Genomic DNA, 22,028 nt, shown 5'->3' with positions numbered 1-22,028 from the left:
TGCTTTGCATTGCTATTATCGAATGCCTTGTGATTCAAATGCTTCATAGATTACACTTGTTTCGACGTTATGGACAGCTATTAATGTTCATATATGTTTATCATTTGGTGTTGAGGCACATTTATATTGTGCTAGCTTTGTTAATATAGGGAAATAAATTCACTAACTTTGTAACAAACTGGTGTGGTTATTCCTGACTGAAAGGTCAGGGTTCGCCGAAATGTATTCTGGATTAATTGTAAAGTGTTATGTTGTTCAAGGTGTTGCTTATGTTCGTTATTGATTATTGATTTTGATGAAATTGATCGATTAAGAGTACAGAGAGTTCCCACTTAGTCAAAAGATTCATCGGCCTAAAGAGCGTCCAAACACAGGTAAATTATTACTACGGACCGCTCTATCAGTAGATGGTAGCAGAGGACGGTTTCGTCTTTTGGGACCCTGTACTATTAAAGTACATGGTGTCGAATTAACGGTTACGCATTTTGAGACCCCATTCGAAAAGTTGAATTAGATTTTTCTTGGATAAAACAGATTGACAAGATGATGATGGGCTAGGTCCACCGCGACTTTCCCGGGATCTCGGAGCTTGCGAATGGAGAGAACGGAGGTGTGGAATCAGCGCTGGCGGTACTAGTGATGGTATGAGTGAGGTTAGGGTTTTGCGCTTGCACAGCTTATTGCCGCAGGGTGTGTGAAAAGGTTGCGAGGATATATTTTTTTTTTTTTTGAGGATAGCGGAGGTGCGACTCCGAGTGTAGAAGTAGTGAGGTCGTCGAACTTCATAGAGTAACGGAGGTGCGGCTCCGAGTGTGAGAGTAGGGAAGTCGTCGAACTTCATGTGCGTGTGGCGCTTTGTGCATAAAAAGGTCCACGTGGTTGTTGTTGCTGAGACGGGCCCTGCGAGGTCAAGAGACTCCGGAGTATGTTGATCCATGTTGTGGTCTGGGCGGTTTAGTAGGTTGATCGGGCGTGGTCAACAAGTCGGGTACGTGTGTTAAGGAGTGAAAGAAACTTCGACTTCGGGCTTTGACAAGATTCTAAGTGCACTAGAACAGATCATTGACAAGTTGAGAGTAGGTCTGCGGGTCAGATTTGCTTGCGAATGTGGGGACTGAGAAAGACCGAATAGCGGCCGAGGCTGGTGAAAGAGATCGAATAGTGGCCACGGTTGGTGAAAAGTCCCTAAGGTCCTAAAGCGACTGTGTTACCCTTCCTGTAGTAAACCGACAGATCTGTTTTATTTTTGGTAGCTCGCAATATATGCAAGAAGTTGTTACGAAAAGAGGTGAGTGAAGGAGGACTAGCCGCGAGGCTTTGTCAGCCGCAGTGTGTGTGAGTGTGACGTCACTAAGAGCCGCGCTGGGATAGGTTGTTTGCAGAGAAGGGTCGCGCACGGATTGGACGCAGTCCGTGGGACTCGATTGGAAGGGGAAAGGCAGGTGAAGAGTATTCCGGGAATTAAAGTCACCTATTGATTACAAATTTGTGCAATTAAAGTTACCTATTGGTTAAAGTTTTGTGGAATTGAAGTCAAATATTGGTTATAAACTTTGTGAAAATAGAAGACGAGAAAATGAAATTCTTTAAAGCATTTAGGAGTGCGATGAAGGGGGAGTCTTACATTAAAGCGAGCGTAGGAGAAGAGACGCCGCCAGAAGGTACACCAGCTTACATTGTGATGGAAGAAAAGGGGGTAGCTCCGTGCCTTTGGCTAAAGCAGTGGCACAAGTTGACAGAGAAACATGGGAGCGTAGCGTTTCCGATATACGGGACATTCAATATAAAGATTTTAGAAAATTTGAGATTCACGATGTACGACATGAAGGTGCCTCCAAGGCCAGCACAGTTTGAGGCTCTAGCAATTTGGGAACTGATGGCCAGACAGCAACAGCAAAAGAAGTTCGAGACCAGAATGAGGAAGGTAGAAAAGACACTAGCGGATGCTAGGTGGGATAATGCACAGAAGGTGTGGAGGTCAGATGTATTGCAGGGGATAAAATTGTTCCCCGCAATTACTAAGGAAGGAGAGGAGACAGGTAAGAAAGCTACTTGTAAGACAGACAGGAAGTGTTCCAAGGATAGAGAGGATGAGGAAAAGTTGAGAAGGGAAGAGGAGTTAGAGGATGAGGAGTTGATAATGCAATTGCTGAACGACCGTCCACCGCCTTATGCAGAGAATGGACAAGGTCCAAGTACCAGTTCTGCCCCTCCAGCACCGGTACAGAACAATGAAACCCAGAGTTCAGGAGCATCATCGGGATCTAAGGACCCGAGCCTGCTGCTCACCCCGCAGATACCACAGGTTAGGAGAATATATCCAGATGTGCCCGTGTTGAAACCAGCAGAAAATTATCAGCCGCAGATGCCAGGGTACTACAACAGTGACAACAGTGCAGGAATGATTCTAGATCCAACAGTAAGGGGAGTACAGAATGGTTACAATCCAACAATGGCACAAGCTGACTCAACTCAGTTTATGATGCCTCAAAAGCAGATGCAGGGAGGAAACGCACACGTTCAAATGACGGGGAGCCAGATGGGCATGCCAGCAATGATGACCCATGGTGTGGGAATGAACATGCCACAGAACATGGGGAACGGACAGAACCCAGACGCGATATCGTTACCCATTACTGTAGGTCCAGTGGTACCTCTGTATAGTCAGCCTAATTCGGGTCTGAACAGTCAGGGATCAATGCTGCAGAATGGGACAGAAAGAAGGTGCATAGAAAACACTCCAGGGATAACTCCGATACCGGCTCAGCCAACTGGGTCTGGATCCTTGATGGAGTTTAGTCCCATATGTGCTCAGTCAACACTGGTGAGGTCAAGCCCCCCATTGATAATACCTCTCACATCGAACACTGAAAAGCTGCCACAGCCATCGATGGCAGTCGATGTAAACGCTACCCTGATGGGGGTGAATGCGCAACAGTTGACACAATGGTTCAACAGTCTAAACTCCACACAAAGTTCAGCTAGTGGGAAAGGAGAAGACTATATGAATAGGGTCAGGTTGAACATGGAAGCACAAGAATTGGTGGAAGGGACTATGGGTGGGAACAGGTTAGAGTCCTACACGGAAGAAGAGCTGAGGTATCTATGTCCCAGGATCACGAAGGAAGTGAACAAGGTACATAAGAGCTTGCAGGAAGCAGCTGACAGAAACGGGGTTGACATAGACAAGACGAAACACTTGAGCAGGAGCCCAATTGAATGGTACCAGCAGACTGATAGGTTTGTGAAACTTGCAAAATGTCTCTGGGAAGACCTGAATACTCTGTTTGAGATTGTGGTTCCGGCAGATTTGTGGGAGGATTGCAAAAGAGCTGTAGGTTGGCCGACCAGTGAACCGGAAAGACACAGGGAAACGGGCGCACCATCACCTATGGTGATGAGCTTGTACTATAAGGTGATTGAGCATTTGAAAACGAAGGTACCCGCGAAGAATGTGGATTGGCAGAAGATTGACCGAACTGCCCAAGAGACTAAAGAATCGATTCATAGTTACTATGAGAGGTTGTTGAAGGCGTTCAAGAATTACAGTGGCACGGAAACAATTGAGGCGAAAGACATGCTTCATTTCGTGTTCAGATTTGTGGAAGGGCTGAGGCCAGAGATAAGCCAGATGATAAAGTCGCATTTGATTTGTTGGCAGTCGAAACCGATCGATGAGGTCTTGACTTATGCAAAATACTGTAGCGACGAAATTGAAGTGAAACAGAAAAGGCTGAAAGAGAAGGTGATGATGATGCAGCTTAAGGCAGCTCAAACAGGTCTCCAAGGTTTGCAAGGTCTGCAAGGTTTGCAAGGGATGCAAGGGTTCCAACAGCAAGTGCCGCAACAGCAGTTGCAGTTGCAGGGAAACATGGCGTTTCAGCCACAGGCCAGAGGCAGAGGTCGAGGAGGTTTTGTGAATAATGGTCCGGATTTGAACACTGTTGTGACGGGTGTACAGGCGATGAAGAAAGTGATGCCGTGTCACGTGTGCGGAATCGTAGGTCATTGGAAACGCGAGTGCCCGATGGTGGTGCAGGATGGTGCAGGTGTAGGTGCAGGTACAGGTGCAGGTATAGGTGTTGGTCAGCAAAACAATGATGTCAATGCATTTCAGACAATGAGAGGACCGAAAATGAGAGGTCCAAACCCAAATTTTCAGACCATAAATCAATTGCAGGGATTACAACCGATGCAGCCGCAGCAGATGCAGATGCCTCGTATGCAGATGACGCAAATGCAGCCGATGCAACAGCAGTTACCTATGGTACCTAATCAGCAAATGCAAATACCTTTGGCACCAATGAGTCAGCAGCAAGTGATGGTTCCTCCACAGGTAACGGGTCAGGTAATGAGTACAAATGGCACCGTGCAACAGTTCCCCTTACACAGTGAGAGTGGAATAAACAACGTATGGGAGAGTGAAAGTTCAGGGGAAGAAGGAGACTGTGTGCTTGCAGCATCCTTGGAAGTTGATCAAAGGGGTCCGTACGTAGAGGGAAGAGTAATGGGTCATCGTGTCTCATTTTTGGTTGACACGGGAGCCACACGTTCAACAGTTAAAAGTAGTGAAGTTCCAAATTTGCCACTCTCAGGGAGGACAGTTCAAGTGGTGGGAGTAGCAAACAGACACCTGACGAACCCAATTACAGATCCGGTTCCAGTAAGCATCGGTAACTATCAAGGGGTACATCAGTTTGTGGTGTGTGACTCAAGTCCGATAGCACTGTTAGGGAGGGACCTATTGTGCAAATTGGGTTGTTCGATAATGTGTTCAAACGAAGGAATAACAATAGAAACGAGCAATGATGGGGAAGAAGAGGACAGTGTAGAAGGGGATGAAATGGAAACAGTCGACGAAGAGTATCCTCTGATTTGTCTCTTCCCGATGATAACTGAAGAATATATCCCAGCAGAATTACGGGAAACAGTCGGAAAAGAAGTGTGGGACATGACAGGGAAAGAGGTGGGATTGATGAAAGGAGTGGAACCAGTAAAAGTGATGGTAAAGCCCAATGCGATCTTTCCCCAGACCCCACAATACCATATGCCACAAGACACCCTCATGAAAGTTGCCCAACTCATTGACGAATTTGTAAAGCAGGGGGTACTGAAAGAAGTGCTAAGCAGTCCATGTAATTCACCAATAATGGGACTAATAAAGCCAAGTGGAAAGGTCCGACTTGTGCAGGAGATGAGGAAAATAAATGACATCATAATAAAGTGCTGCCCTGTTGTACCGAATCCAGCTGTGATAATGTTTCAAGTCCCTTGCGATGCTGAATGGTTCTCAGTCATCGATTTGTCACAGGCATTCTTTTCTGTGCCTCTTCATGAGGACAGCCAATTCCTCTTTTGTTTCAAATTCCTAGACAGAGTGTATAGTTGGTGTCGAATTCCTCAAGGGTTCTCTGAGTCACCGTCAATCTTCAATCAGATTCTAAAGAAAGACCTGGAAGCATTAGAATTGCCATTCGAGTCAACCCTAGTACAGTACATTGATGACCTACTGGTTGCATCAAAGACAGAAAGCAACTGCACAGCCGATACCATTGCTCTGTTGAATCATTTGGGAAGGAATGGACATAAGGTGTCTCCTTCCAAATTACAGTTCAGTCAGAAGAAAGTGAAATATTTGGGTCACCAAATAGAGAAAGGGTCACGGAGAATAATGAAGGAAAGAGTCACAAGCATACTTCAGATGAGTCCACCAAAGACAAGGAAGGAGGTGAGGAAGTTTTTGGGAATGGTGGGATATTGTCGCCAGTGGATTCCCAACTTTTCGTCTCTAGCGAAGCCCCTACTGAAATTGACCCAAAAGGATGCTTTGGATGAAATTGAGCTGAAAGGAGACGAGATGGATGCCTTTGTTGAACTGAAAGAATGCATGTGCAGGGCTCCAGCTTTAGGTATGCCTGACTATACGAAGCCTTTCACATTGTTCTGCCATGAACGTGATGCATGTTCTTTGTCTGTCTTGACACAAGCCCATGGTGGCGTAAACAGACCAGTAGCGTATTTTTCAGCTACTTTGGATCCGGTTGCAGCAGCACTCCCAGGGTGTTTGCGCGCCGTAGCAGCAGTTGGTATCAGCCTCACTCAGAGTGAAGGAATAGTGATGGGACACCCAGTAACAGTCATGGTCCCTCACTCAGTTGAGATACTTTTGACCCGCTCCCGAACGCAACACATGACTGGAGCAAGACTCACGAGGTATGAAACGATAATTTTGGGCTCACCGAATGTGCAGCTGAAAAGGTGCACTACGTTGAATCCAGCAACCTTGCTTCCTGGAGAAAATGCTGAAATTGAGAACGCTGAAGACGTCGAGCATGACTGCCTTCAGGTGACTGAATTTTGCACAAAACCCCGACCGGACATCAAGGATACCAAGCTTGATGTAAATGACCAGATTCTTTTTGTTGATGGTTCGTGCGTAAGAGATGGGATGGGGATTTTGAAAGCAGGATATGCTGTATGTACTGTAACAGGGGTTTTGGAAGCGGGATGGCTTCAAGGAGTCTATTCTGCACAAGTAGCAGAACTTGTTGCCCTTACAAGAGCATGTCAACTGTCTGCATTGATGAAAGTCACCATTTACACTGATAGTCAATACGGGTTTGGGATTGTGCATGACTTTGGACAACTATGGTCACAGAGAGGTTTCCTGACTTCTTCAGGATCCCCAGTAAAGAACGGGGAAAGAATAAGGGAATTGTTACACGCCATTCAAGTGCCAGCCGAAGTTGCAGTGGTAAAGTGCAGTGCTCACACGAAAGGACAGGACTATGTGTCTCTGGGAAATGCATATGCGGATCAAGTCGCAAGATTTTGTGCCTTGAACTGTATATTACTAAGGGATGATTGGAATACGATAAATGAGCCAGAACTCGAACCAGCTGAAGCATTTGCCTTGAAGGTTGCAGATACAATAGAGGAACTGAAAGCACTACAGAATAATGTCAGGGAGGATGAAAGAGATTCCTGGGTCAAATCACAATGCATAAAGAGACAAGACGAGTTATGGGTTTCACATGAGGGAAAATTTGTTTTGCCAAATAGTCTCTTATCACAGCTTGCGCGGTTCTATCATGGGCAAGCTCACCTAGGGAGAGATGCCATGATAAGATTGTTCAAAACTGATTGGTTTAACCCCAGATTTCGCCAAGCTGCGGAAGCAGTTTGCCATCGATGTGTCACTTGCCAGCAGATGAACCCAGGAAAGGGAACAGTTGTGAGCGCGAGTCACATTGGTAGGGCAAGCGGTCCTTTTAGCCGCATGCAGATGGACTTCATTGAGATGCCTGTGCATGGGGGTCTGAAATATGTGTTGGTGATTGTGTGCATTTTTAGTCACTGGATTGAGGCATACCCAACACGTAGAAACGACAGCCTTACAGTTGCCAAGCTATTGTTGAGGGAGTTGATACCACGTTTCGGATTCCCGATCTCTTTAGAATCAGATAGGGGAAGTCACTTCAATAACGAGGTGATGAAGTTACTTTGCGAAGCGCTGAACATTGAGCAAAAGCTGCACTGTAGCTATCGCCCTGAAGCATCAGGACTGGTGGAGCAGATGAATGGTACGCTGAAATCGAGAATGGCAAAAATATGTGCATCGACAAATTTGAAATGGCCTGACGCATTGCCCTTAGTGCTAATGTCAATGAGAAACACTCCCGATAGAAAGACTGGATTGTCTCCGCATGAAATTCTCATGGGCAGGGCTATGAGACTTCCTGCAGTTCCCGCAAACATGCTTTTGAATATTACAGATGATATGGTGTTAGACTACTGCAAAGGACTGGCTGACGTGGTTCGCTCTTTCTCTCACCAGGTGGAAGCGACCACCTTGCCACCGATCCAAGGTCCAGGACACGCACTGAAAGCAGGTGACTGGGTCGTGGTAAAGAAGCACGTGAGAAAGTCGTGTCTGGAACCCCGTTGGAAAGGCCCTTTTCAAGTGATCCTGACGACAACTACCGCTGTGAAGTGTGCGGGGGTTCCCAACTGGATTCATGCCAGTCACACAAAGAAGGTGCTGTGTCCCACAGATGAGGAAGTTGAAGCGCTGAAAGTACCAGTGCCTGATAAAGCAGTGCCGAGTGCTGAGACAGAACAAAAGCGAACTGAAAGCGAACAGGCAGAAGCAGGAGAAAAGGAGATATTCTCCGACAACGAAGACACCAACTCACTTGGGGGAGACCAAGGAGAAAGTTCAGACAGCGACGAAGAAGCTGCAGGTGACAAAGAGCCTGAAGCAGCTGAGGGTAGCAAAAGGCCTGAAGCAGCTGAAGGTGACAAGGAGCCTGAAGCAGCTGAAAGTGATAAAGAGCCTGAAGAAAATAACGGTGACGAAGGGCTCGAGAAAAGTGAAAAAGCAGGAGAGCCTGGTCAGAGGAGGGCTTTCCCAGAAGCAGACGATACAGAAAAAGAAAAAGAGAACGTGATTGATTCCCCAGAAGGAAAGAACGAGGTAGAACAGAACGAAAGAGTTCAAGCCTCTACAGAAAAGACTGCAGGTCCATCAAATGGACACGGTGCAAAGAGGAGACTAAGTATCTCACCAATAAAAGAAAAGGGTAAAGAAAGTTTGAACGAAGGAGGAAGGCCGAAAGTGAAAGAGAAAAGAAAAGAAGTGACTGTTGTGGATCAATCGTCAAGTGAGGAAAAAGACTTGACAAAAGAGGAAAGTACCAGCGAAGCAGAATCGAAAAGGGAAGCTAAATTGAAAAGGAAAAGGATACCGAACAGGAGGTATTCCGGTCCTGAATGGGCATATGCAGTCAATGATGATTGGACTGACGAGTTTGTATCTCTAAGCATCGAGAACGAAGAAGAAGAAGAGATACCAATAGAAAAGAAAAGTTTCATAGGCTCTGTCGATTGAAAGAGTAAATGACATTGCTTGCTACAATATAACGTGAAAGAAACAACCAGCTGAGACATTGTCAAACCGGATGAGACATTTGCTAAACTGATAAAGACTGAGTTATTGCCGAATTGAGACAAATGCTGCTAACCGATAAGTGACTGGCCTTTTGAAGAAGACGATGTGAACATTGTGCTCGTTCAGCTTTGCAACTGAATTGCTAAATAGTTTCATTTATAAGTGCTTCTAGCTCTCTGATTCTATACTGATCATGACGCAAAACAATAGAAAGAAATATTGTAAATATGTGGGTGTAGGCTTGGTGGTTGCCTGTGTAATAATAATAATGGCAGTTGTGTTTGGAATGCATGGAAAGGGTGAGAATGAGACTATTACTGCTTCTACTATTGCTCCTGTTACTGTCACTGAACTAACACCATTGAAAAGATTAGCAATGGATGAGAGGCTCTTGCACGATAAGAAAGAGCTTTCGTATAACGTTTTCTATCGCTTGCTAACAGAGTATGTTGAGACTATGGATGCGAAGGATTGTTATGTGTGTACACAGATACCGACATCAGTAAAAGAAGGGGTAACTTATCACCACATGCCTCTTACATATGGGATTACGTGTAGTATAGTAATGTCTAGGTTTTATGGTCAAACTAACATACAGTATTTTTACTCGAATTATGATGTTACCTTTGCTTATGTTCCTATAATAGCGCAGCTAAGCGAAACTGCAAGATATTGGGATTACAAAATTATGAGGGATTTTTTCGAGCCAATGCAACCTTTTGAAACGGCTCATGCTCATAGGGAGAACCTTACTTGCTCAGTCTCTGCTGTAGAAATAAGCTTTTTAGATCGCACAGATGATAGAAGGGCTCAAATGAAAGCGAAATTAGAAAAGGAGCTACATAAGAGGACTTCAGTAGATAATTATGATTTTGCTGCTATAAAGACACAAGGGAAAATAGCTTTAGATGCTTGGCATGTAGGGAAATTTTGTATATATCGAGGTGAATCATATTATGACAATATTTTTGTAGGAGCGAGTGAGTGCAAACATACGTTTATTTTTAAGGCCAAATGGACATTCATGATGAACGGACTTGACCCTGTCATTCCAGGGGTGTATTACATTTGTGGGCATAATGCTTATTATCGTCTTCCCAAGGGATGGTGGGGGAGATGTTATTTAGGTATAGTGTTCCCAAAGGTTTATCAACTGGATGACGTATCGATGATTCAAAAGACATCTGGATCTCATAATATCCAGAAAAGAGAGACCGCAGCTGCTGTGGTAGGTGACATATTTGGAGCCATGATTCCTTCATTGGGAGTTGTGTTGAATTCCATCAAGATACGAAAGTTGTCTACTATAGTGGATAACATGCTGACAAAGTTTTCAGGTGCTATAATCCTGATAGATGCTGAGCTTGCAGCGGAAAGAGCTATGACTCTTCAAAATAGGCTTGCTTTAGACATTCTTTTAGCAAAGGATGGAGGCGTTTGCAAAATGATTGGTGCACGTCACTGTTGCACCTATATACCTGATAATAGTGTGAAGATTAAAACTATGCTTGCTAATCTAACAAAAGAAAGTGCAGATTTGAAAGAACTGAAAGAACCAGGAGTGTGGGAAAAGGTTGGAAAGGGAATAGCTTCAGTGGGACATTGGATTGGGGGAATTTGGAATGGAATACTATTGAAAATAATAGAAGGAATATTAATAGTAATAATTTGTGTATTTGGAATTTGGGGAATAAAAAGGGGAATAATAATGATTATGGAAAGAATTAAAAGAAGAAAAGAAGAGAAAATTATGAAAAGAATGGCAGAAGAATACAAAGCGCAAACTAGGGGAATTAAAAGGAAAAGGGAACTGACAGAATTTTAATGGAATAAAATTTGTGGGCGTGGTTTGGTGTGATGACTAGTAGTCATCAGAGGAGGGATTGATGGAGCAGAAAATCAAGGTTTTGATTTATTAACGCTTAAACGTAGTGCTGAAATAATCATGTGTGATATTAACCGAATTAATAAAGATTGTACGGGGACAAAATGTGCCCTCAGAGTAGTTTGCCATCATTTATACGCGTGCTTTATATAACGTGGTGAATTAGAATTGCACTAATCCGACATAATCATAAACGTGTGCTACGATTTGCTTGTTTGAAATGCTTTAGCTTAGCATTACTTTAGCGGAGGCTTTTGGCCTAGTTGCCTGGTCTCATGGTTTAGATGCTCGTATTTTTCCACTGTGCTATTAAACGTGTATTTTTGCTTGAAGCTGTACTTTTCCACAGAAACTGTTCACATGCTTATCTTAAAGTTGGTGCCAGCCTGGCATATTTTCTCTTTAATTCAAGGTCGACTTGCAGGTGCGGACAATGGAGGCTCTGAGAGTAAGCTAATTAGGAGACAATCTCCAAGGATAATGTGTGCTTAAGTAAAAGCTTGAGAACTGTCGTGTTTGATTGGTCAATTTGAAGCTAACCTATGAACCCTCCAATGGAGACCCTACTGGACTTGAACTGTTGTCTATAAAACCCAGGTGCACGAGGAGAAAGTAGCCATTACCAGCTCGATACCCGCCATTTGCAGACTTCGTAGCTATTATGGCCCACTTTGCTGCGACGCCATTTTGAGAGACTTTGATTCTTTCTCTAATCGAGAGAAAGAGACTTTAAATGATTCTTGCCCTAGAGACTGTAACTTTGATTTGATCCCTTTGCATGAAGTAATAGTTTTACCTTGCCACCGTGAGGCATTTGCCCCGTTCACCCCTGCCCCTTTGTCCCGTCCCATGCTGATCGAGTAACGGTACCCATGATGACCGAAGAACGGTACCTGTGAGACGAAGACTTCCTTGTATGCTGATCGCAATTGGTAAATATGAAAGGAAATTGTAAAATTGCATTGTGTTTCTTTTAGGTAACCAACTGCTGATTTTGGCAAGAGCCCTAGTTAGGAGTTTTTCTAAATTAATGTTGCTAAATTGTTTTTGCATGAAGTCCCACATGCTGATGCTAATTTGAGGTTAGACGAGGATTCCACATGTTGCACGATGCAATTTGAGATCTTGTTATGCTGACTAAATGTACGCAATTAGTTCATTACAGATTATCGTATTAGTGCTTTGCATTGCTATTATCGAATGCCTTGTGATTCAAATGCTTCATAGATTACACTTGTTTCGACGTTATGGACAGCTATTAATGTTCATATATGTTTATCATTTGGTGTTGAGGCACATTTATATTGCGCTAGCTTTGTTAATATAGGGAAATAAATTCACTAACTTTGTAACAAACTGGTGTGGTTATTCCTGACTGAAAGGTCAGGGTTCGCCGAAATGTATTCTGGATTAATTGTAAAGTGTTATGTTGTTCAAGGTGTTGCTTATGTTCGTTATTGATTATTGATTTTGATGAAATTGATCGATTAAGAGTACAGAGAGTTCCCACTTAGTCAAAAGATTCATCGGCCTAAAGAGCGTCCAAACACAGGTAAATTATTACTACGGACCGCTCTATCACTACTCTTGCAGAGTACATCTATAGCATCATGAAAAATTATGCTATTATCCCCCTACCCTGTGCCATGGTGCGCCGTAGTTTAAATACAGCGCACACATGGTGGTGATGGGGGGCGCTAAGAGATGCAGGGAAAGTGGCGCTGCACTCAGTGCAGTGCCACTTTCCATACATCTGCCCCTTAACCTTTTTAAATAAACGGCCCTGCATATAATCCTCAGGTGTAAGAGCACTAAAAGATCAGCTTTGGAACTTGGAACCCGATGTACTAAGAGAAAGGCTACAATAATTGGTTGCAAATTGTGCACCAATACATATTTTGCGACTTGTCTCTGATTTTCCGTAGAGACTCATGCACTAACAAGTCGCATCTCAAAATCGCCAGGTACCAGAGGTTGCAGAATGACCTCTTGATGAATGTTAATTAGGCTGGTAGACATTTGTGGTCCCTCGTGATTACCAAAAACACAGGGACAGACCCCCCCTGCAAAGCTGCCCACCCCTCTCCCAGTCTATGCATTCACAATGAAAAAAATATGTTTTGCATTTGGGACTACACTGTGATTACAAAGGCCCCTTGGACCACTATCTTCTGTCTCCTGAGGTTGCCTGACACCATTCACAAAGGCAAAGGTTTCCCAAACTGACACCTTAGCCTTTTACAATGAGTTACCATCTCTTTTGAAGTGAAACTGCAATTGTGTTTGCAAACTTTTGTTACCTACCACTGAAACTCACAAATAGGAAAGGAGCCCCTTTTTGCCCCCCCCCCCCCCCCCCATTGCAATTTGGAATGGAATGCAAACCCCGTTTGCCATTTGTAATGGCTTTTTCGACTCCCAAAATGGGTTTAGTAAATAGAAATCAATTCTGAGGTAACAAATGCGGTGATTTTTGGAATCACAGGTGTTGCAGCCACAAAATTGGTGTGGGCAGCTGAACCCTGAATTATTAACATGGGTGGGGGTCCCTTCGTTCACTGCTCCTATGGAATCCCTCTGGATGAGTGTTCCCCTGCAATAGCACGCAACAGCAAGGTAAGCAGAACATGAAGTAAACAACAAGACGTAGGTTCAGTAAATAGTTTATTCACAGGTTTGGCTTTGCTTATTGTAGTACGCAACGCATGTAAGTCAGATGAGAACTAATGGAGAGCAATGACATTTCCAACACTAAAATCTCCCTGTCCCCGCTAACAGTCTGAAGCAGATAATGTTTTGGCTGATTGTAACATGGGCTATCTGTGCTACAATGGCAGGGCCTAGGCTCCTATACGCGAACAACCTTCATCTTTACAGATGACTGGCATAATGTATAGATAATGATATAGCTCTTACTACTGGAAAATGTAACCTACTGCAAGGACGCCCCCTTCCTCTTATCTCGAGAGACCATGGCTGATTGTTTGCCAAGATCTAAGACAGTTTAGTCACCTATGCCACCACTGTATTCCTTATATAAAGCACTTTAACAAAAAGAGTTTGTGGAGTCACTTAAGGGATGGCATATAGTACTACAAACTGGCACTCCATAAATGATAAATATTTATATTCCGTGATCAATTCAACCAAAAATAAAATTAATTTGATTATAGAAAATGCTCGAACAACAACTACCTTGGAATATTCTCAGGGTTTCCCGAAACCCCCAGAGTAGCAAACACTAGCTAAGAAGCAAAGCTGTTTAGATACACCAATATAATCGGCATGCCTTGTGCTTTTCTGTTAACCCTCTGAGTACTGCGATGATAGCCTTATTTAAATGCTGACATAGTATGGGATGGGTAATGTGTCCTTTCAACCGTGCGCACCTTCCTGTAATCCCACCTACAGGCGGAACTTCCTGGGACACCGAGAATTACTGGAACTCAGGGGCCATTTTACCGCTGTGCGCGGCTCTGATCCAACAACTCCAGTGTTTTTTGTTATTGCAGTGAGATACGACCACTCTACTCCAAAAGGACGCCTTCTTTCTGCAAGGTGTGAGGTCTGTGTTGCATACATACACATATATATATTTGCAATAATGCATCTTATTTAGCACCAGTATTCATTGACTGTACAAATTCTGGGGGACATGTAGATGGTTCCATGTTATGGTCGATGGTAACTTGGGCGAAAGATGCTCCTCGTGATCAGTTTATGTAAATGTGAAATTAAGTGCCAGTTCATGCAAAATTTCAAAACAAAAGGGTGTCATATAGCCGTGGCGAACTGGAGAACGCTTGCTATATTTTAGGAAGGCTCGGTAAAGTGCAGACACCCTGTGAAGCATGAGAATCTGCGCAAAATATACGACAGTGTATGCTCTACGCATGGAACATAAAACAACAGAGACCGGGCGTGATTTCTCAACTATTCATAGCATGACATTTGATGCAATTAACTAATTGCTTTATTTACACTTTGGCCGATTCAGTGATGAAGTTTCAGTCTCAAGTACTAAAGACGCCTAATGACTGTCCTATGCTGGACAGATAGCCACAGAGCCAGGAAACTCCGCTCTGGGAAATATTGTACTTTGCAGCAGAAGTGGCCATCCTCACTAAATCTACTAACAAACTGAAATAATGACATTAGGATACAAATGCAGGACCAGCCATAACAACTGGTCTAATAAAAATGTATGGGATAGGCGGAGACAATTGGTTCCTTTCTTGTTCAAAACACAAAACTGGAATATCCCACCTTATAAAATAATAGTGAACACAAAAGCCGTCATTCAGGCAGACTAATTTTAGAAAAAAAATCTGACTTCTTCTGTGATAGCAAGGTATTCTTTTAGACAGAAGTTTTTCCAATTAACCAACGCGCAGTGAGGTGCATTATATGTACATCACCCTTGGATATACTGACTAAACTAGACTGCCAATTTTAAAGAAAGTTGAGCACTCAGAGGATTAACACGTGCTAAGATTACATACTTGCAGACCCTAGCTGGGCTGATGAAAACATTCATTGTTTTGATCTTTAAAGAAAAATGCAAAACAGTCTTAACCCTTTGAGGACCACTTTAGCAGCAAGTTTCCACTAAGAAGGCGTACTAAATCTTTAAATTAAAATAAGGAAACTATTGTGAACTATCTATTTGTTCTGCCTTTCAAGACCAATAAACTATATTTCCAGATCTACTTCTTTCGAATAAAAATAAACAAAAATATGTTCAGAGTCTCAAAGGGTTAAGCGAGGTCTTTGATTGGGAGAGTTTCTTTAGAAGGGTGAGTTAGGGGAGCGAACGGTCTCAGAGGAGCTGGGAGAATAGTCTTCCGATTCGGAGGTGAGGTCAGGCGTGACTGGCTGGGTCTCGTACATTCGGCTTCTCACATCCTGGTTGCGTCTTCGTCTGAAAACCTGCCTCTCCTTATCAAGAGCGGTGGTCTGGCGGGGACATAAAGTAAGAAAGGAAGACATTAGGCTGTGAAAACTGCATTTTCGAAGTAACAGGGGGCAACAATGTTCAGATTAAATGAAAAATGATTTTACAGCAAGACAACGTATCGACCTCCAACCAAATTGAGTACAGAACATATTCCTCCACTATATCATCCTGGGATGTTGTATACCAGTAAGTATGCATTTGATATTCTTGATGAAATTATATAATCGGCAAGGTAAATTGAAGCGCAGTGGTCGTCGATATTCTGCTCTCAATATTGAATGGTTGGTGGTCGATATTTTGTCACTTGATATCTTGGTATACAACCTTTTACAGCTACTATCCTAAACCACCCTTATGCAGACTTTGAAAAGTCAATAATATTGCCACATGTCTATAAATGACATATGCTCTGGTTGACATGTGTTTTTTCCTAAAATGTCAAATTTTCTGCCCCAAATAATAAAAAAAAATGTTTTCCTTGATCTGCCACATAGAATGAAGGAATACAGTTCCTTAGGACATAATCGCTGACCTACTGTATTCAGAATGTCAGACCTTCCTAAACAGGTAGAGCTGTGTACAAGAATCCTTATGGACCGGGTATGGTTCTTGTTACTCATCAGTGGAATTCTGTGCCCTGAAAGAAAGGAGAACGTATGCAGCAGATTTCCTTCAGAACCTTTTCTGGCCCCTTTCAGGAAAGCTTTCAAAACCTGTTCCTGTTCAGACAACATCTTTCATTTGTCTTTTGGGTTTAGGAATAAGTGAGGTACTGATGAACTTTCTCTTATCTGTTATTATTTTAAATCGTTTAATATCTATTTAAACTTCTACTGTGATAATGCTCAGATGTCGTATTCACACCAAATCAGGGTTGTAAAAGAGTTAAAAACATAAAATAAACATACCAAATTTTGATGTCTTTTGACACAGGGTGACATACACACCATCCTCTACTGTGGACAGACCTCCATCCTCAAACTCCTCTACTATTCGCTTTTGACACTGTCTCCCACCACACACTAAAATGTATAGCTTCCGTCCTCTCTAGAAGAACACAAGAAGTCAGGCTCATGCCATTCACATCCCTATCCAAGGACCTCATCTGCTGAGTCTCACAAGGGTCATCACTTTTCACCATGTACATGAGTCCTCTGGCTAACATCATCAGATCCCACGGAATCAACATAATCTTCTATGCTGGCGATACCCACCTCGTTTTTTCCCCCTCTCTGATGACACCGTCACCACCAAAACAAACTTCAAACAATACATGACCAGCATTGCCAATTGGATGAGTAAGAACTGCTTCAAGCTTAACACTGATACAACTGAAGTGCTGATCTTTGGGAATAAGTGCTCACATCGGGACTCCACCTGGTGGCTTGCCAAACTCAGACCTACACACACCACAACTGACCAAGCTAGGAACCTAGGCCTCATCCTAGACACCAACCTCTCCATGATGTCCAAGGTCAACGCCGTCATTTCTGCATGCTTCCACATCCTCTGCATGCTACATGAAATCTTCAAGCTGCTCCCACTGAACATTATAGTACTATCATGCAGGCCCAAATCACAAGCAGATTGGACTATGATAACATAACCTATGCAGGCATCCCAAACCAATTTCTTCACAGACTTCAAACCACCCACAATGCCACCGCCAGATGCATCCTTGACCTCCTGCCCCAATCTCACACCACACTACTCCTCAAAGAGCTCCACTGCGTCCCCATCCAAAAGCGCTGCCAGGTCAAACTTCTTACACATGCATTCAAGTCACTACACAACATGGGACCCGCATACCTCAATCGCCAGCTTCACTTCCACCAAACTACAAGAAAACTTTGCTCAGCATTACTCTGACTCTCACACACACCCTGCATCCACAGAAGCAGAATGGGCGGATAGGTTGATCATTCTTTTACCAAGCCTCCAGCACATCAGGCCCTCCTCCTTGCTTTTTGAATTCCACAAGAAGCTGAAGACCTGGCTTTTCAATCAGTTTTCTTGCAGGACCATCAAGACTACCTGTTCTCAGGCCCAGCCTCACCACACGCCTACTCTCACCTACACAGGCCTGGATATATTCATGGGTGACAAGCAGCACTCTACCAATCCCCCTTACGTCACATTTCACTATGTTACCAATGCATAAGAAGAACCATAACTACATGAAATCAGGGTAATCTTCGTGGCATCATTTTTAAATATGATTTGCCAAGCAGATAGCTTTGTAGTTATGTATTTAATTGTTGTTTTGATGGTGGCTGAGCGTGATGCTGTGAGGACATGGGCTCCAGGGCTTATGGCCTGAAACTAAAAAAAAATAATCTATAATAAAACACCCACTCTGCTATTGAAATCAGCACATAAAAGAAAAAAGGCTACATTTCACAACAGAAGCTGCTGTGAATGTATAGAGGAATATTTTGATTCAAAGGGCAAATAAAGGGTTGGCCACTGGTGACGTTTGATGCAATAAAGCTGGCTGCTTAGGTGAACTGGAATTCCTGCTGCCATGACAGCGATGTATGGCGGTGAATGCCGCTGAAGACCGCATTGAGCAGGATGCAGTATGAAAGTGTGGGCAGCATAGTGTAACCCTGAGCAGGAGGATAGGGCGGTAGCAGGCGCAACACAAAGAGAGATAAGATCAGCCTGTAGATACCATGGTATTGTTGCGCCAGTTTGTAAATATGGCACGGAATGAGGGAATGTTCTGCGCCGCCCTAGCATTAAAAATAATAATGATGCTATGTTGTGGCAAGGGGCTTATAAATGAGCCCCTATGTGAAGTACTGGATGGCTGGACAATTCAGACAGACACCTGCAAAGCTGTGGTGTTGTTACATACTGACGACCTACTGATATACCTGGTTAGTCAAATAGTCTCTTTGGAGGTACTGATGTACATAGTAAATCAGTTCAGTAAGTAGATATAACTGTGTGTAAATAAACAAAAATGTATGTTGTTTCCAATTGGAACACACAGATACATACATAGGGACAGACTGCCGATGGTTGATATACTCTGGGAAACAGGCTTCTTCAGATTATGTGGGATTATGGTAGCAAATACAGAAGCAGGTAGTTTGAACTCAACTCGAACAACCTGTTAGTGAGCGTTCAGAATGCGGTAGATCATTGGACATTCCTGCTTTTGTCAAAGGCCTATACAATTGTCATTACTAAAATGTTGTTGTTCCGTAGGTGTCAATATATATTTCAATACAGTATATATTCAATTCCACATACTACCCTCAGAAAATGATTAAAGTAGCTTTAACGAATATCATCTAGGGCAGAACAAAAGCAGGGTCAAGATGAACATATTACAGTGACCATATGAACATGGAGGTCTTATGCTACCAGATCCGGAGGCAGACTATCAGGCAGCACAGCTCAATTTGCATCAGTTTGGTTTGATGCAGACAGTAGCAAAGACTGACTCATATTGGAGGGTGTGCTAAAAAAAAGATGATTTAATGAGAATACTATATGAGGAAGCATGAAAGGGATGAGGATGCAGGAATAGTACAAGCAACATTGCATGCTTGAAGAAGGCTTAGGTCCAGATGGGACAGGTTTCTCTTCTATCTCTGCAGGCTACCACTGAGGGAGATTCTGGAATTTAGGCAGATCAATAGACAACTAGATACAAGTAGATGGTAGAAAGGGGAATTGAGGTGATCTGTATGAGAATGGGACATTGATTAAACTTGAGCGAGCTGAAAAGGCCATTCAATAGGATGTGGGACAGTTGTTACACTACCATGTACCACCCTAGCCTCATTTTCTTTACACTAAGGCAGGGTTAAGGAGGCCTTTCTCCCTCGCCGAATTTACAAAATATGCCTCTTTGTAAACCCTTGCGCCACATTATGCCTGCTCCAGACATAATGTATGCAAGGGGGAGTTCTGACACAGGGAGGGCGGAAAAAATGGCACAGTGAAATTTACAACATTTCACTGCACCATTTTTTTCGTCTTTTTTAATGCCTGTTCAGAGCAGGCGTTAAAATGACGCACCCATTTTAATCAATGGGCCTCCCTGTGCTTTTCTGCTGGTGCAGCAAAATGCCACAATAGCGTCAAAAATGTTGACTCTATTATCCTAATGACTGCCATGATGTGCCGTACAGTAAAACCGGTGCAACCATGGTGTCGTTAGGTGGGGGAGGTGTGACGCAATAAAAGTAACGCATCAGGACCACTTTCTTGTAAATATGCTCCCTAGTGTTTCAAATGGACCTGCAAATGGGAGTCATAACAAGAATATACATGGCACTGAAGGCAGAGGTGATCAAACATCTTCTGAAGGCTAGGCAAAAGTGGGAAGCTGTCTATGATACCTACTTTACATAAAAACATTGGGACGAAGCACTGACGCTCATACATAAGACCTCTAGCAATCACATTTTAAATTTTTTACAATTTTGTGCACAGGACGTACATCACTTCTACCAGTCTTCACAAAATAGACTGTTAGTTATTGTGGCTTGCCCTAGAAGCAGGAAACTGAATCCACTTATCATCACTTAACCTGAAAATGTCCAAACATACATGACTATTGGAAACAAGTGGAAGAAAAATATCATTAAGGAATACAAGTGGTTTTATTATTTTACTGCTGTTTTCCCAGGTGTGTTTGCTAGGAATAGGTGCTAGTCACTCTAAAAACATGAATTGAATGTTTCTTGATTTTATGTTTCTTTTAGAAAAGAGATGACTTATGGTTCATTGGATAAGCCCTGAAACACAAGAGCCCAGATTTTTAAAGCATTTGCGTTGTCCTGTGTCATGCAATTCAACACAAGCAATGCAAGCTCTTGAGTGGTATTTACAAAGCCACTCACATCCCTATTTGTGTGGCCTTGCATTACTTTTAACCACCAAAGTAATGCAAGGCAGAGCCCTGCATTACCCTGTAATGGGGAGGTGTTACATGGGTGGAGAATAGGCATTTCTATGCATCCTCACTTGTATTTTGACACAAACCTAGATTTACTGAAATCAGTAAAGCTGGGCTTGTGCCAAAATGGTGTACCAACTTAACCTTAGTGTAACGTGGAGAAATATATTTTTTTCTACTCGTTACTTTCTCTTTGCAGGAGTGCTGCAAAGATTAATAATCCTCTGAGACAGGGATCTCCAACCTTTTATGTAGGAGGAGTTACTTCTCATTATTGAAAATCATTGTGAGCTACTGAAGGAAAAACAACTCACACATTGTTACCAGACACCCCATGCCTACCTTCATTGACTTTAAGACTAATGTTCATAGAGCCAGATGCTACGATTCGAACAAAATACTTTGACTAGGGGCACTATTACAGGGCTGCCATGTGTGTGTCAGTGAGTGTGGTGTTTGGAGATGTATGAATGTGTGCACACAAATGGGCCATATCTGCATGGATGACTGAGAGCCTATGTTGTATGTACTGTGGCACAGGACATACCTTTTGCCATACACTGCACCATTACATGTAAAATACATACATATATCCTTTTTTTAAATAGGAAAATGTAACATGCAAAACATGTTCTGCAAAAATGTTTATAATATAGAACATTTTTCTGCACTGTATGTTTCTTCCACTGAAAATAATGGCTGTATTTTTCAGTTATAACCATGGAAACCATGTCTATCAGCCACTGGGAGCATGATGCCTGCTGTGTGTAAAGGAGACAGTTTTAAATAGGAGAACATTGAAATGAAGAGTTTATTTTATGTTTAAATGGATTCCACAAAAGTCGTCATTGAAATGTTCTCCCATTTCCTAGTGTCACATTTACAAACAGCAGTCATGTTTTATCTTGGAATATGTTCTGAGTCCTTTCAATTCCTTAGGTCTTCATTACGAGATGCTCATGTTTTCTGCAGCTCTGGGCATAAGCGCTGCTGGAGCCTTCTGAGATGACACAGAGCCCAGTAGCTTTGGCTTTGATATGACTTGCTTGTGCCTGCTGCAGGCTGGTTTCATTAAAGAAAACAGTAGATCAGCAACTTAAAAGCTCACAACCTTGCTCCTAAATATGAATAATACGGGATAAATAATGACGTGTGCACAGGCATTTGTTCTCCTCAATGAATCTGGGACCCATTTTGAGCGTCAGATTTCGATGCTGTCTAATGCTATGCCACTATTTTGTGAACTCACGTTTCAGGGTAAGAGTAACACTAATCAGAAGGAGAAAGGAGTTAACACCTGTTTAGAATAATATGGCTG

At 42.9% G+C, this 22,028-nt stretch overlaps 1 protein-coding gene across 4 annotated transcripts in view; it reads right to left on the bottom strand.

The window, feature by feature from the left end:
- Window positions 1-13,486: 13,486 nt before the first annotated feature.
- DCLK1 (doublecortin like kinase 1) overlaps window positions 13,487-22,028 on the bottom strand; it is a 1,081,753-nt gene continuing 1,073,211 nt past the window's right edge. For all 4 annotated transcript variants that reach the window (XM_069205533.1, XM_069205532.1, XM_069205535.1 and 1 more), the window contains one exon: window positions 13,487-15,791. In XM_069205533.1, the coding sequence (XP_069061634.1) occupies window positions 15,734-15,791 (58 nt within the window). In that variant the 3' untranslated portion in view covers window positions 13,487-15,733. The remainder of the gene's footprint in view (window positions 15,792-22,028) is intronic.

The sequence above is a fragment of the Pleurodeles waltl genome, chromosome 8 (genome assembly GCF_031143425.1).
Source record: "Pleurodeles waltl isolate 20211129_DDA chromosome 8, aPleWal1.hap1.20221129, whole genome shotgun sequence".
NCBI lineage: Eukaryota > Metazoa > Chordata > Amphibia > Caudata > Salamandridae > Pleurodeles > Pleurodeles waltl.
The sequence above is the reverse complement of the archived record's forward strand: the minus strand, read 5'-3'. Positions and strand labels throughout refer to the sequence as shown.